The 15,151-nt window shown below is 37.0% G+C and overlaps 2 protein-coding genes across 7 annotated transcripts in view; both read right to left on the minus strand.

Moving 5' to 3' along the window:
- Positions 1–7,708, minus strand: part of Dhc64C (dynein heavy chain, cytoplasmic) — a 55,579-nt gene extending 47,871 nt beyond the window's left edge. For all 5 annotated transcript variants that reach the window (XM_074103965.1, XM_074103963.1, XM_074103964.1 and 2 more), the window contains exons 1-10: positions 7,317–7,708; positions 7,076–7,146; positions 4,966–5,168; positions 4,591–4,728; positions 3,941–4,058; positions 3,749–3,862; positions 2,831–3,003; positions 2,274–2,394; positions 1,818–1,939; positions 93–234 (exon numbers count right to left, since the gene is read on the minus strand). In XM_074103965.1, the coding sequence (XP_073960066.1) occupies positions 93–234; positions 1,818–1,939; positions 2,274–2,394; positions 2,831–3,003; positions 3,749–3,862; positions 3,941–4,058; positions 4,591–4,728; positions 4,966–5,168; positions 7,076–7,146; positions 7,317–7,557 (1,443 nt within the window). In that variant the 5' untranslated portion in view covers positions 7,558–7,708. The remainder of the gene's footprint in view (positions 1–92; positions 235–1,817; positions 1,940–2,273; positions 2,395–2,830; positions 3,004–3,748; positions 3,863–3,940; positions 4,059–4,590; positions 4,729–4,965; positions 5,169–7,075; positions 7,147–7,316) is intronic.
- A 1,971-nt stretch (positions 7,709–9,679) lies between these two features.
- The window catches only part of LOC141439889 (RNA polymerase II elongation factor ELL-like), a 54,114-nt gene continuing 48,642 nt past the window's right edge, over positions 9,680–15,151 (minus strand). For both annotated transcript variants that reach the window (XM_074104315.1, XM_074104316.1), the window contains exon 13: positions 9,680–15,075. In XM_074104315.1, the coding sequence (XP_073960416.1) occupies positions 15,022–15,075 (54 nt within the window). In that variant the 3' untranslated portion in view covers positions 9,680–15,021. The remainder of the gene's footprint in view (positions 15,076–15,151) is intronic.

Consider the following 15,151-nt stretch of genomic DNA (forward strand, 5'->3'; position numbering starts at 1 on the left):
GGCATAAAACTAATTAATTTTTTCGCTAGTCGTATCTAAAATACCGGGGCGCCTAGATGGCTATAAGTCTGGCCCTGGACGCAGACACTGACCCTAAGCATGACTGTGCGCAGCTGCTCGTGGTGGCGGCGGAAGCGGCGCATATGCTCCATGCGCGCTTGCAGCCGCTTGTGCGAGGGAGACACGCGCCAGACCATCTTGAGGTGCTCGTCGCGCTTCTTCTTTACGATGTCACTGCGCCAACACAACATATCAGCATACAAAATATACACTTAAAAAAAAGTTCCTTGAATGTCTAGTCGGTTTCCGTTCAACGTTAATTCTATGAACTGAATTCGACGGAGCTCCGCTTTGCGGAGCTTCTATTCCGCGTGGTTTGAGACACTTAAAATTAAAAATGTTTATTGCCAAAAAACTTAAAATAAATAAATAAAAGAAAAAATACCGTAGTTTGCTAAAGGTTTAGCAATGGGTACCAGTCTCAGCTTGTGCTGGGCTCGTTAGCTGAGCACTTCCCGCCTAGACGTACCTAACTCTAACCTAACGTGACCTATGTTTTTTCAAGTTTCCGACACTAACGGGTTAGGACGAGTTGCTTTTTAGACCACTTGCTACTTAGACCAACAGATTCGATAGTAAAATTTTAGTTTTCATTTTTCTTTTATTTTCTAATAAATAAAAAGTTATAAACACGGTTATTCAACGCCTTAAGTGTAAGGTTGTTTTATGCGATAAACGCTGCATTCATCGCAATGCGTTTGACGCACATCTAGTCCAACCAATCACAATCCACGCAATCTAATTACCCAACATGCGTTTGCCGCTGCGCTCACCGCGTAAGACAATGTTTGGTAGTTAAATTATCTGATGCAAATTGATGTGCGTCAAACACATTGCGTTTAACGAAGCGTTTATCGCATAAAACAACCGAGCGCTTTAGGGTTGCCTAGCAAAGTGCTTTGTGATAATTATTCTTGATACTTGTATTTTTAACCGACTTCAAAAAAGGAGAAGGTTTTATGTTCCAATGTTTGTATTTTTTTATGTATGTTCACCGATTACTCAGTCAATTGTGGACCTATTTTCAAAATTATTTTTTTATTCGAAAGTGTATTCTTCTGAGGTGGTCCCATTGTCACCAAGTCAAGATCTGATGATGGGATCCTAGGGAAATCGAGGGCAAACCTCAAATTTTATAGGCACACCTATGGCGATTTTGGCATTTGTAGCATTAAGATAAGCATTTACATTCAGGAAGTATAATTTGGTAACCGGACCTGATGAAGAAGACCGTAGATGACCAATAGAACTCGTCAAAGCTATGTTATGCTCGCTCGTCTATAAACGTAACAGAAATGTAATATAAAAATAACAAAAATGGAACAGACTACAAAACCCTTGAAAATATTTTTCTAGGTACTTACTAGATCGAAGTCGGTTACTCAGCACGACCCAGTAGGAGGGATTGAAACCCATAGTATGTAGGTGAGGTAGACGACTATTGTTTCACTCCTGCTGGCTCGTGCTGAGGCACCGACTTCGAGCTAGTAGGTACCTAGAAAAATATTTTCAAGGGTTTTGCAGTTGCTTCCATTTTTGTTGTTTATTTTTTTATTTTTGATAATGGCTTTAATTCGTTTGGAAAATATTGTCACCTCGTCTACCGCGACTTTTGTTTCGAGTTTTTTAAGGTACCTTCTCTACGGCACTTCATTTACTTTCCAAACAAGTGCTTTAGTGGGACCAACTATGCACGCCTGCAATAACCCTGTCCGCTAAAAACTAAAAACTAAAAGAAAGCGTGACTTTACACATACCGTAATAAACCTTGAAGCTTCTCATATTCATCGTCCCAGCATGAAAACACTTCAAAGCACTGAGTCATCACTTTCTCGAAGTCTTCGAACGGTATATGCATAAGACGCCGAGTGCCAAGCACCTGAAATAGACAACAGTGACACTTAATTATGCTCTTTAAGCTTTATTTATATGGTGTAAGAATCCATTATTGTGGTCGATCAATCACTTTTTCAATCCACAGCTTCAAAGTTCCCCAATGTAACGCAACTCGCAGGATATTTTCTTGTACCGTTTAAATAAATTATAAAATAGTAAGGTTACGTACGCGCTATTCGGATAGCCGCGCGGTTGTAGCGCATCGTTTCATTCCCAAGCAATACTTTGAAGAAGGACGGCGCGCTAAAACCGCGCGGCTAACCACCGCATACTGCGTTACCTGCACTAAAAATGGAATAACTTTAGTATTGCCATACCTTCAGAAGTTGTTGACCAAGATCCCGCGAAATAGCTTCGACCAGCCTCAAACCGCGCTGTATGGGGTATTTAGTGGAGCGAATCTTCCGAAGATGGGAGAAGATTTGCTGCACTGCCAATCTGTTAACAGATCATTATCAAGTTACCTACATGTAACTACTAACAGCAACATAACGGCTTACGGCTCACTGACGAAAAGTAAGAATCCTCTGTCAAAAACAATGTCAGTTTTTAGTAATTCATAGACTGTGATTACCTTTGATGATTGATTGAAATCCCTTTGGCTCAAGTTTCAATTTTTGAATTGTTATTTCTAATCTAACTTGTAATATAAATAAAAATATCTGTATTAAAAACTTACTATCTGTATTAAAAACTTAACAATTTACCAATAATTTACAACAAAAGATACATTACCAAAACACAATTTTTATCCACTTTAACTTTAGTTCCTTTAAATCAAATCAAATTGTACCTATTTATGATTTAATAATAGTATTAGTAACCTTAACAAAAGACAAGTTGAACATTCCTTAACTCAAATTATAAATCGTACCTGATTCTCTCCAACTCGGTGGCACTCAGCAGGTCGTTGATAGGAAAGTCTTTCATGAGGGGGTTGTAATCGGAGACCGTAGCCAGCGCCTGCTTTAGCCCAGTGTCAGTGTCAAAAGACACAGTCGCGTGGAAACGCTTGCCATATTTAAGGATCTCCAAAGTTAACGCCACCTTCAAAGATATTAAAATTATTTACATAACATCATGACAAGTACCAATTTAAAAAAATATATATGACTCCTTTTGTTGTGTTTTAAATTTTATTTAGTGAATGTACAAAACTAACACTAGCTCATTCTTGAGTCATTGTTACTAACCTAATTGGACTTTGCCTGAATTAAATAATTCAAATTGAATTATAAAAAAAATCGTCATACCCTCTAGATTAGACCTTAATTTTTATTAAGCAAGGAGAAAAAGATAAGGAAAGTAATTGTTTATGTAAGAAAAACAAACGATTTTAATTACATAACTGGACAAAAAGAAGTAAAGGATGGATGTACAAAAATATTTTGACCGCGACCGCCTGCGTAGAATACGGATAGGCTACCTATATTACGCGGGAACTGTAATTTTTCAAGACAAAAAGTATCCATATTAATCTCCTGAGGCCTTATTGCTCTTGGAATTACAATCGTTTTCATCTCTTCTTTTTGTCACATGATATAAGACGAGGATAGAAAGAGACGGTGAATGTGATTGCGAACGTCAGCGCGTAAGACAATACGGCCTCAGGTCATTCATGATCCATCTAAGTGCGAAACTTAATACCAATCCGAGAAGCTGTTTACGAGTCATTAATTACAAACAAACCAGCTAATCTGCTAACTTCCACATTCATATTATTAAATACGAAATAAGAGGGATAGTGTACAAAATTACACCTCAACATAATTATATTTGAACTGTTCCTTACCTCAATGCTCTCTCTTTTCTCTTGAATCCGATGAAGAGCTCTCTCAAGATTTAGCCAGAATGAGATTTCTTGCAGGGCTGTCCCATTAGAGGGGTCGCGGTCCAATTTGGTGACCTAATGAAAAAGATTATTTTTTACCAAAAATCTTCGCAAAGATATCTTTATTATGTAAGTAAACTGTTCGCAACTGACTTTCTGAATCTCCTTTATCCAGCGGTTGACGCCATTCTGGAGCTGGTTGAGGAAGGTAGAGTCTTCCACTTTGTCACCAAAATCGGCAACGCGAGGTTTGCGCCCTTCATCTGCCGCCCTAAACATTTAGAAAAACGAATTAGTCTCTATTGAAATAGCTGCCTTTGACTTAAAATTAAATATGTATAATTCATTAGTCATAATATTACAAAAAAAAATACCATTTTTTTACATTGGTTTCAAGCTGAAATGTTTGTTGAGTGCTTTTTTTATGTCAAACACCTGGCAAACGAGCATGCGGGTCACCTGATGGTACGTGATCACCGCCGCCGATGGACACCTACAGCATTATTAGGACTGCGAGTGCGTTGCTGGCCTAAAAGGGGGGCTAAAGGGGGGAGGGTAGTTTGGCCTCCGGATCTCCCACTCACCGTACGAAACACAGTAGCAGAACTACTATTTCACGCCGGTATTCTGTGAGAGTGAGGTACTAACCTGGTCGAGCCGGCCCATTCGTACTCCAGCCAGCAAGTGCTTACAGTAAGGTTCTACTACATAAACAATCAAGTGCTCACTTGGCACTAAATACAATTAATTGAGGTATGAGTGAGAATTTTGTAAACAATGAATATTACACCAGGCAAAGTTACCTTTTAATGACAGCAGCCACAATGGGGTGCACTGGGAGGGTAATCTCAGGAATGTCAATGTTCTGCTGTAAATGAAGCAGACCCATTTCTAATTCAGCTATTTTCTTCTCCACAGAAGGTGCCATCTTGTCTCCATCCCTTAAAAAACGGTTTTAGGTCATTCACTTTGTTCTTTATAACGGTAAAGTATAGTAGATTTTTAAAGACATGTAATATGTAAATTATAGGAGTTTTTAATAAAAAAAGGGATATTTATGTATTTTACTAACCATACTATGGATTGATTTTATAAGGTCTGAAATAAATGTTTTTTATTTATTTCACCCTGCAACGTCAAGGTTGTTAAAATAAAATATGAACATAGCTGAAAGTTACCTGTCAGCTCTGCCACTCTCCTTCACATAACTCTTGAAGAAAGGAGCCATAGTTTTGCTGATAAAAGCATGAAGGGTCTCATAGGGAGAGCCATCTGACAAATTGATGAGACGTAGCTGGCTGTGGATGGATTTGTCAGCCTCTATGACAGCACCACGCTTAATGCACACAAATGCAGCCACTCGGGGGGAAGTGAAGTGTACCTATTCGTAAAATACAAATATATTTTTTTACATTGAAAATAAAATAATAGTATTTAATAATTATTGTATCCATTCATTCCAAATAATCAAGTAAAATTATAAACATTGACTGCAACAATCCTATTAATTAAGGATTAGTAGTTAATTAATGAAATGTATGTGTATTTTTTTATTGAAATAAACAGCTTTTAATTTTTTTTTATCAAGAAAAGAAATGCCAGAGCCAGGAATCAAAGCTAGGTCTTCATCACTCTGGGACACATGCTATGCTATAATACCCCTACACCGCCTCTGAGATTGTAAGCTTATGGTGAAATTTCCTAATGTATTCTGGAGACGAATGCTATTTTTTTTAATAAAAAGTAAAAGTTTTTAGGGTTCCAGAGCCAAAATCGCAAAAACGGAACCCTTAAAGTTTCGCCATATCTGTCTGTCTGTCTGTCCGTTCGTCCGCGGCTTTGCTCAGGGACTATCAATGCTAGATAGCTGTAATTTTGCACGGATATATGTGAAAACTATGCCGACAAATTGGTACAATCAAAAACTAAAAAAAAAAATTTTTTTTGGGTACCTCACATAGACGTAAAGTGGGGATGATTTTTTTTTCTCATCCAACCCTATAGTGTGGGGTATCGTTGGATAGGTCTTTTAAAACCATTACTGGTTTGCTACGACGATTTTTCGATTCATTGATTTTTTTGCGAAATATTCATCTTTAAAGCAGGCGCAGCGCACTCCGCGAATCCGCGATATTGGTGCGATTCTGTAAGTATCAAAACACCCCACGGCGGCGTGGGTTAACTCACTAGGGCTATGAGCACCGCCCGGCATGCACGCTCGCAGTCTCGCTCGAACTAGTCGCGCCGCGTAACGCTACGTGTAGCTGTGTGATTTTCGTGAAACTGGTTCACGATGAGTGCAAAAAAATATTACATTCATATTTATTTTATTTATATATTCATATTCTGTACATAACATTACACTAACTTACCCAATTCTGTTCGAAACCATATTAAGTGCGAGTGCGACAAAAGAACAGATAGGTAATTCGCGATTTACCGATGCCCACTGCGGGCGTACAAAACCTTTGAGGCAGCCGACGACGCATTCGGCACGCGACCTTGTACAATTATCTATTTTGTGACCATCGGAGACCGTAGGTTTCAAAATGCTAGAAAACTAAGTATTTGTCCGAATTTACTCTTAAGTTATATGTGAGTATTATTTTTTTATTGATTTACAACCCTATCCTAAACCAAGACATTGGTCCAAAATAATTACGACCTTCGCGCCCAGCACTAGAGTTCAATGTTCCTTGGTGGTGCGCAGTGATTTTGCTAATAAAAATTATGTAGGCATATAAAATGGTGGCTTTCATCAACATCAAAAGAGAGAACCGTCTGTACTTGTACTATTACTTGTTCTGTGTTTAAAGTGCAAATTTTCATTAAAATCGAGGGTCCCCCCCCCCTCTAAAATCTAAACCGGTTGGTGGAAAATTAAAAAAAAAATTCAGGATGGTAGTAAATATATCAAACTTTTAAGTAAAACTATAATGGCTAAGTTTGCTTGAATAAAATTATTAGTAGCTTTACTCTTAAATAACAGCCTAAGGTATAAAATATACCTAAACTTGGAAGATTCTGTATAAAATGCGATATCCTTAGAAAAATATTACTTAATTATTTCGTAATGGCTACGGAACCCTATTTTGGGCGTGTCCGACACGCTCTTGGCCGGTTTTTTTGTTATTTTTGTACTAGTAAATAATATTGTATTTCATAAAAAAATACTGGTATCATTTTAAGACACTGACAAAAAATATCATAAAAAATAACTGCTATGATTGCTATGATTTTATTAAAACAGTTAAACAAATCATAAATAGTTTAAGCAGCTTTGTTTACCTCAGTGCTGATCTGGTAGGTGACAGCTTCTTTTTCTTCCTCACCCTCAGTTGGTTGTTCATTGTCATCTTCTGTACAATCAACATTTTTATACTCAATATAGGTTGAATATTTGATACCAAAGAAAGAATAATCAATATAAGCAATCCAATGAGTTGTGAGCATAGATAGAGACTCCCGTGAGTAATAATATTGCTATTAGAATTTATGCTAATAAGAAAGTAATGGGTGGAGGCGTTACCTTTCGAGGAGAACCGCTGAACATACAACGACGACACTTGAGGGTCCGAAATAAACTTCCTAATGCAATCTTGGTTTACTTTGTCGTCCAGCGAAGCATTTAGCGCCGGCGGAACGATGTCATCTTCAGGTAAAAGTACCGTTGCGGCTCTTCGCAAATAATTTGCGAAGTCTTGGAACTCGACCACGACGACATTTTGCGCCTCCGGCGCGCCCTCACTCCCATCAAGGGAATCTCCCATGATGTCCTAAATAATTATATACTAAAAGCCAATAAGTTAGCCGTAATTAACGATATAGCTAATTCAGATTCAGCTGTTCAGTATTCATGCAGCTGCAATCTGACAAGCTGACAACCAGGGTAAGTAAAATCGTGGAGAGAGCGGACGGCGGGGAGAGAGGGAAACAGAAAAATGACGCATCAACCAACAATGTTGCCACCTGAATTAATCCAAATTAATCTTCACATTTATAAAGGTGCGGCCTCATATAGCTGCTCGACGCTGGTTTGCAGCGATAAATCTGGTCACGTAATCTTATTTTGAATTTCCCGCAACTCATACAGGCACGGTCTTATGTAGTCGCTCTCATATACATTACTTTACTCTTTGGCTGCTACGCTCGTCATTCCAATAGATGTTGTTTGTCTTTTTCCAGCCATAAAGCTCAACCTTATAGTCTGTCAAAAAAGAAAAGAAATTAAAAAGTGACAACACTGTAGTGTCATCCCTTTCAAACCCTGTCAAACCAAAAATGGAGGACACTACAGTGCTGTCACTTATTAATTTCTTCTCTTTTTTGACAGACTATAGCTCAACATTTTCAGCTTTGTCACTATAAAGGTGCGGCCACATGCAGTCGCTCATTTGCAGCGATAAATCTGGTCACGTGACCCCACTATGAATGTGATTTTCAATTTCCTGCGACTCAAAAAAGTAGCGTCAAGTCGCCGCGTAGAGCAGCAGATTACCTTTAGGTACAGTTTAGGGATCTTGATACGATGAAAAAACATTATTCACTAGATCTATAGGCAGGTAACTGACTATCCTACCTACTTATTATATTATAATGATAAATGCGAAAGTTTACTTTATATTATAAATGCCAAAGTTTGTGTGTGTGTATGTTTGTTACTCCTTTACGCTAAAATGGCTAGACGGATTTTGACGAAATTTGGTACGTAGATAGCTGGACATCTGGAATAACACATAGGCTACTTTTTATCCCGATATTCCCACGGGATAGGGATAAAATCTAAGAAATAATAACCGCTGAGTCATGAAATTTGGTATCTGGATGTCTGAAATAACACATAGGCTTCTTTTATTCCACGGGATAGTTGTTCTTAACACAACACCTCAATGAAGATAACGATATAAATTTTGGGATTTCCCATAGGAATTTTGTAAAATCCTGGAATTTCAATTGTAACTACCAGATCGAAATGCGAAGCGCGGGTAAAGCTAGTAAGTAATAAAGGTCAAACTTTTGCGTTCGGCGTTTAACCTCCAGTTTTGTAGAATAAGCCTCTTGGTCGTGACCAACTCGATTTTTTTTTATAGTCGGCCGTGGCAAGTGGCCAGTCCAAAAGGTATACCGTTAGAGGTTGGATATAAGTAAATTAAATTTATTATCATTCTCATTTTTTTAGGGTTCCGGGGCCAAAATGACAAAAACGGAACCCTTATAGTTTCGTCAAGTCCGTCTGTCTGTCCGTCCGTATGTTACAGGCATTTTACTTGAAAACTACAAGATGTAGTACATCAATGAAGAGTACAGATGTCTTGTCAACAGTAGTAGTAGTTCGACAGCTCTTTTGAAAAGATTGTAAGGTTTCTGAAGATTTCCGAAAATAATCGCTCCCAAAGTAGCAAAAATTGTGTCCCCCTCCCCCCTCTATTTTGTAAACCGTTCGTCCGAAATATATGGAAAGGTAACGCTTAATAAATACTTTCAACGAAAATTGGTTTCAACATGATCGTTTTTGTTTTTACCGAAAAACTGCGCTTCTCAACAAAAGGACGTAAGTGCCGTGAAGATACGCTCTTTTTCTGGTAATAGATTTTAAGACTGTAGTAAGTGTTTTAATTGTGTTATAACGCACATAATATTACTTTTTCGTAATGGCTACGGAACCCCATCTTGGGCGTGTTGGACACGCTCTTAGCCGGTTTTTGTGGCATTTTACTTTCCTCACAGTCAAAATGAAAAGTAGAGTGTGTCTAACTCGGGTGAAATTACCCATTTCCCCTCGAACTATTGAAAGGTCACTAGGTGAAATGGGTCAATTTCCACCCTTGGTTATCAATCTACTAATTAATCATCACTCAACTGTCAACTAAAAAGACGAAATGAAACCACACATTTCATTGCATATTATTCTTTTTATATTTTTTTCATCAGTTTAAATGGAAAATACAATTTTATTTATTTATAATGTTGTCATTTATTTATTGTAAACAAATATATTATAAAAGATTTACATATTACTATCAAAACAAAATATTCACAAATGGCAGACTAACTAAACAATTACTTAGCTGTTTCATCAAGCATGCTAACAATTGCATCGTTTTGAGCTAAACAAGAAAGAGAAAGTTTGGCACTGATCCCATAATCGAAACTATAATGAAGATGGCATAAATGCACATTGCAGCATATCTGTCATTCAAATAAGTTAGTCTGTTTGTCCAGATTTTGAATAGGTACCTTTTATAACGATACTCTTCACAACCTCTCTCCAGCTCACGATTTGCTTGATGTAATACTGACTAGCCCCGCCGCGCGGCAGCGGCCGCCCGGCCAGGACGACGCCAAAGAGAGCCTACCTCTTGACTATTGTTCCTGTGGTAACTTGACAGTTTAAAACTAATCTGCTGCCTCATTCGAACTTCAAATTGACTTAATTAAAAAAAACAACTAATCGGGACTTCTTTCATAACAATACAAATCCATTGAATGGATAAAATCAACTCAATTTTAAACATTCAAACAAATCATCAAGCATTTCAAATTATAAAAGTACCTCTTCTCATTTCTGTATTACCCTGCCTTAACAAAATCATTATATATATTATTACACTTAGCCTGTTGACAAAACAAGAATAAAGCAATGGAAGAGGACATGAGCAAAAAATTGCAAACATAATGATAGAAGTTTCGACAGGTTGTGGTCGCCACGAGCGCGCAGTCGGTGCGGCCGAGTGGGCGAGGGCACTGCGCGAAACCTAAGCCGGGTCCCTTCCACTCTTACATCAAATGCCGAAAAGAAAAGTATAATTCATAAATTGTACCTATACTTTGTTTATACACTAATTTTTTTTTTACATTTTAATAATTTAAAAACAACCAGTACTTACTTGGTCGAGAAATTTATATCCATTTTTTTTTTGTGTATTTTATATTTTGATGAAATATTAAAAGCTAATTAACGTGAGCCGATGTCAGGATTCATAGCTAGTCGTCGTTCGCTCGAACCGGCTGGCAAGTCTCCGTCTGTCCGCCTGACTCGAGCTTGTATAAACACATCTATACACAATAACACTACCGCATCGTCTATACATCTTGACTCGTATCATAATGCACTGATATTTCGAGGGCACAAGGAATATCGCAGCATTGTTTCTAGCGACTGCACACTGAGCCGGCCGCCGCCGCGCGTGTCCGTTGCCGTTCACGTTTTCTTTTTATTTCCCCGCAGTAATAATAAAAATACAACACTACGATTACATCCCTTAACATGCCTAAATTTCTAATTCGTACTCTATTTACATGACATAATCATATTGAACTGTCCGGCGCAGGCGCCGCGGGCGGCGGCGACCTCCCTCCACTCATCACTGTACAGTCAATTTACATAACATTTGATCAGAATACGCAAACTCAAAGATCTATATCTAAAATAAAGTAAGGTAAGGATCATTCTTATGTAACGCCCGCCTTAGCCGCTATAATATCAGCTATGTTAATTAATATAACGCATGAGTTTGCACATGACAAATTAGCCACCCAATAACAATATTCTCAATCATAATAAAATAGGCCCAATTCATTGCTTTGTTACTAAAATTGGGGTGATTGTAACCAGACCGATACCTTCAGTAAGACAAGAGGCAGACAAATAAAATGAGCCACGTGGCGCGTTTGTCATGCCGCAAAGAACAATACATATCTCGGAATTAGTACTATTTTACTACTAGCTCAGTTTAAGAAAAGGTGATACTAGACTCTAAATATAGTCTACTCTGTACATTGGACTATGATATTTTCATTGAGATACTTTTACTTTGTATATAAAATATGACAAAATACATAATATATATATTTATGTCCAACCTCCTACTTTCTTATTCGGTAACAATCGAGCAACGTTTGACATTTTATTACTCCCTTTTGTGACAATGTATCGATATTTAACATTTAGGGATATCTTATCTCATCTAAAATATTGTTCCTCCAAAGAAGTCGATGTTACGTCGGCAAAGCCGAGAAACTGGCACGAAGACCAAGTTTCATCGCTTTTTCAATGCAGATTTCAGACCAGCTTTTGTCTACAAAAGGATATTAAATCTTTGTAAAAATATACTTTCACGATCTCATACACTACTCATGTACTAGGTGCGTCAATGAACAGTGCTTAACCAACGGTTCTGACAAATGGAATGCATCTTACACAATATCCACTTCAATAAATAACAACTTCTCTGAAATTAGAATTACTAACATAAGAAATCAGTATCATGTGCAGCAAAAAAAAAAACAAATAATTATCCATAATAACCAAACTGACATTACATATTATAATAAAACAATTGAGAGTGCTTAAACTAGTGGTAACAATAACATTTTTAACGTTTGTTCATATCGATTTGATTGAGTTTCCTTTTACCATTTTAAAAAGTGATTGTGATGAGCTGATGATACAACATTTTAAATGTAGAAGGGCAAGCAGTGTCATGATAATTAAAACGCGATGTCTATTCCTATTCCCGACAAATTGATGACCTCAAGAACTACCATGACGGACAATAAATAATAATAAATTAAATTCCAACGAAAATTTTATTATCTAATATCATGACCACAAACATTGAGCATTTTAATGAGTAAAAAAGCAGTAAAACGACAACTATTAACTGAGCAACTAAAGGCCACGCGTGCCTTGAATTGACTAAATAACTAGAATGTCGTCGCAGTGAAGGCTCCCGTGTTAGCGCACTTTTAAAACAATTGACGATCATAGTGAAATAATACCAACGCCAAGTTGACACAATAATTGACGAAATTAACCGAAATAACAGTATCCTTCAACAAGGTTTCGTAAACCCACGCAAACTGCTCGCATTATACTTATTATATTACAATAATAATGATACGTATACGCATTAAATAACAAAGAAGTATATACATTATTACATGAAAGTATCAGTATTTATGTTAAATGACATTAGAATTTAGGACGCTTTTGGCGTTTAGAATTGATTCACATGCGTTTTGATTTTAATTGGACTTGCACGAAGTTGCTGTTTCAACAATAAAATCAGAGTTACTTAATGCTATAAATCATTTTCAAATATGGACGTTAAATATCAGGACAAATGATGCAAGACGGCTCTCCTCTCGCTCGGCAAGTTGGCCTCCCGAGTCGACTACATTTACTAAGACGTTATTGTGTTTTTTTGGAGGGTATTTCCGAAGAGGACCAAAATAATTTCTTACACCTAGTGGATGTTTCACACTGGCCGGTTGTTGCTAACTTTTAGGACACAAGTAAGTTCTATGGAAATTAGAAACTGATTTAAAAATATTATTTGTTAATGCTCAGCTTAGCCATTTAATATCCAAATTACAGTGTTAGTTTTAACCACCAATCTCTATCGAAGAGTTAATTTTGTGACAACGAGAAGTTATTAAAGCGTTTTTAATATTTACAAGATCTTATATGGTGATTAGATGGCTAAGCTAATAATGTAAGATAAACATATTATTATGCTGAAAACACGACACGCGATGGTTCACGTGGCATTTTTTAAATATAAAGGACTATATACACGAAGCTAGGCAAGACAAGTTTATAAAACAAAAAAATAACTTCCACATTAAAATGGATGGATTGCTTAGAAGCAAAGGGCGACGCTGGACTTAAAACATCTGTGACCAAAGATGTTATAATTGTTTTGAAAGGCCGATTATATTTAGAATTGACCTTTGAAATTGTGAAATCAGGTTTTTTACTCATTGACTCCGAAGAATAATAGTAAAATAATTTAGTAATCAGTACAAGCAAATTTCATTTGGACAACAATAACATTCATTAGACGGCAATTACGTTCGAATGGAATAAAACGTGGACGAAAAAATAGTGGACTATATATGTAGATAATAAATTTAAATTTGATTTTCTAGATACATATATATACAAACGTTATTTACACAATTAATACATGCTTGAAGTCACTGAATGACCGAAATACGACTTTATCTTTATAGTTGTAGATACCTTACAGCGTCCAGACATTAATATAACATTGGTCTCTTTATCAATGGAGTGTATATTTCCTAAATGATTTTCTGGAGGCAATCTCGTTCAAATCCAGTAACTGAAATGTTCTGATGAATTTGATTCGGTTACATTGCCACCTAAACGTATGAATGGGCGATACCTAATACCTTGTATTTCTGAATGAAAAAAATAAAAAAAAGACCTTTTTCAGGAAAATAATATACAACAAATGGATTTTGGACAAAAAATACTATATATATATAGGAAACTACACACGATTATTATTAAAAATATAAATCTCTTGTTCTATTCAGATGTATCATCGTTACAATTATTTTTTTAGTGTGGGACCTCAAAAGTGGTATTTTGCGACGGTTTACATATTATTTACCCATTGCAAATAGGTATGAGGTATGTATGTCTGATACTGTCGAACGGTTAAGGCCTGAGCATGTAAGAATAATGGAAGAACGATTAAACTAAGATACTCCTCATAGTAATTATACAGAGACTAAAACTGGCGACTTATGGGAACAGCTTAAGCCTTAACCACAAAATCGACGCCAGTTACACTCAGTGCCCTTAGTTTGCAGACTGGCAACTTGTGCCGGGACTTCATTACGAATAAATTGGAAGTTGATCCTTGAGAATTGATAGCACATTTGATTGTTAAAACTATAAAAATAACTCTTAAAATCATAAATGAAATAATTATGTGTATTCAGTCCACACAACTGCGAATCTGCAAATGATTATGGCACTGCGATAAAATAAAACCAGTGTTTCAAGTGCAAGGCCACGATTAAAATCGGCCTGAACATTACGAAGCGTTAAGCATACGGACTGATTACAATTATGGCTTACCGTAAACGTAAAAGCAATGTCGTCATTAATGAGACTTTAATATGTACATTAAGTTTTAGTCCGACGTGCGCTAATGCCACTCCCGTTCCCAATTTCACTATAACAAGGCACGGTAGGGAGTTGCGAAGTGAGACGGGGCCGCGAGCTTCTGGAGCGCACCCGGACTGCTTTAGTCTGTATCTTCAAGTCTTGGAATAACTGTCACTGTTCGGGGGACACTGACACGTACAAAACTTAGATGCTAGAGTATGTGTATATAGATTGTCCTGTGAGTGTTGCGTCGGTCGTCGAGTTGTTAGTACTATAGACAGCGAGCGGCGGGCGGCAAGTAACGTAGGTGTCAGTACGCTTGCGTCGTGCTCGCGGTGGAAACGCGCTCCGATTTCAGGTTACGCTGTAACAAAAGACAAATTAAGTTTAATAATAATTGTAAAAATAATATGAAGTACCTATAGTTACTATTTACGTTA

This window comes from Choristoneura fumiferana, chromosome 21 (assembly GCF_025370935.1).
Source record: "Choristoneura fumiferana chromosome 21, NRCan_CFum_1, whole genome shotgun sequence".
NCBI lineage: Eukaryota > Metazoa > Arthropoda > Insecta > Lepidoptera > Tortricidae > Choristoneura > Choristoneura fumiferana.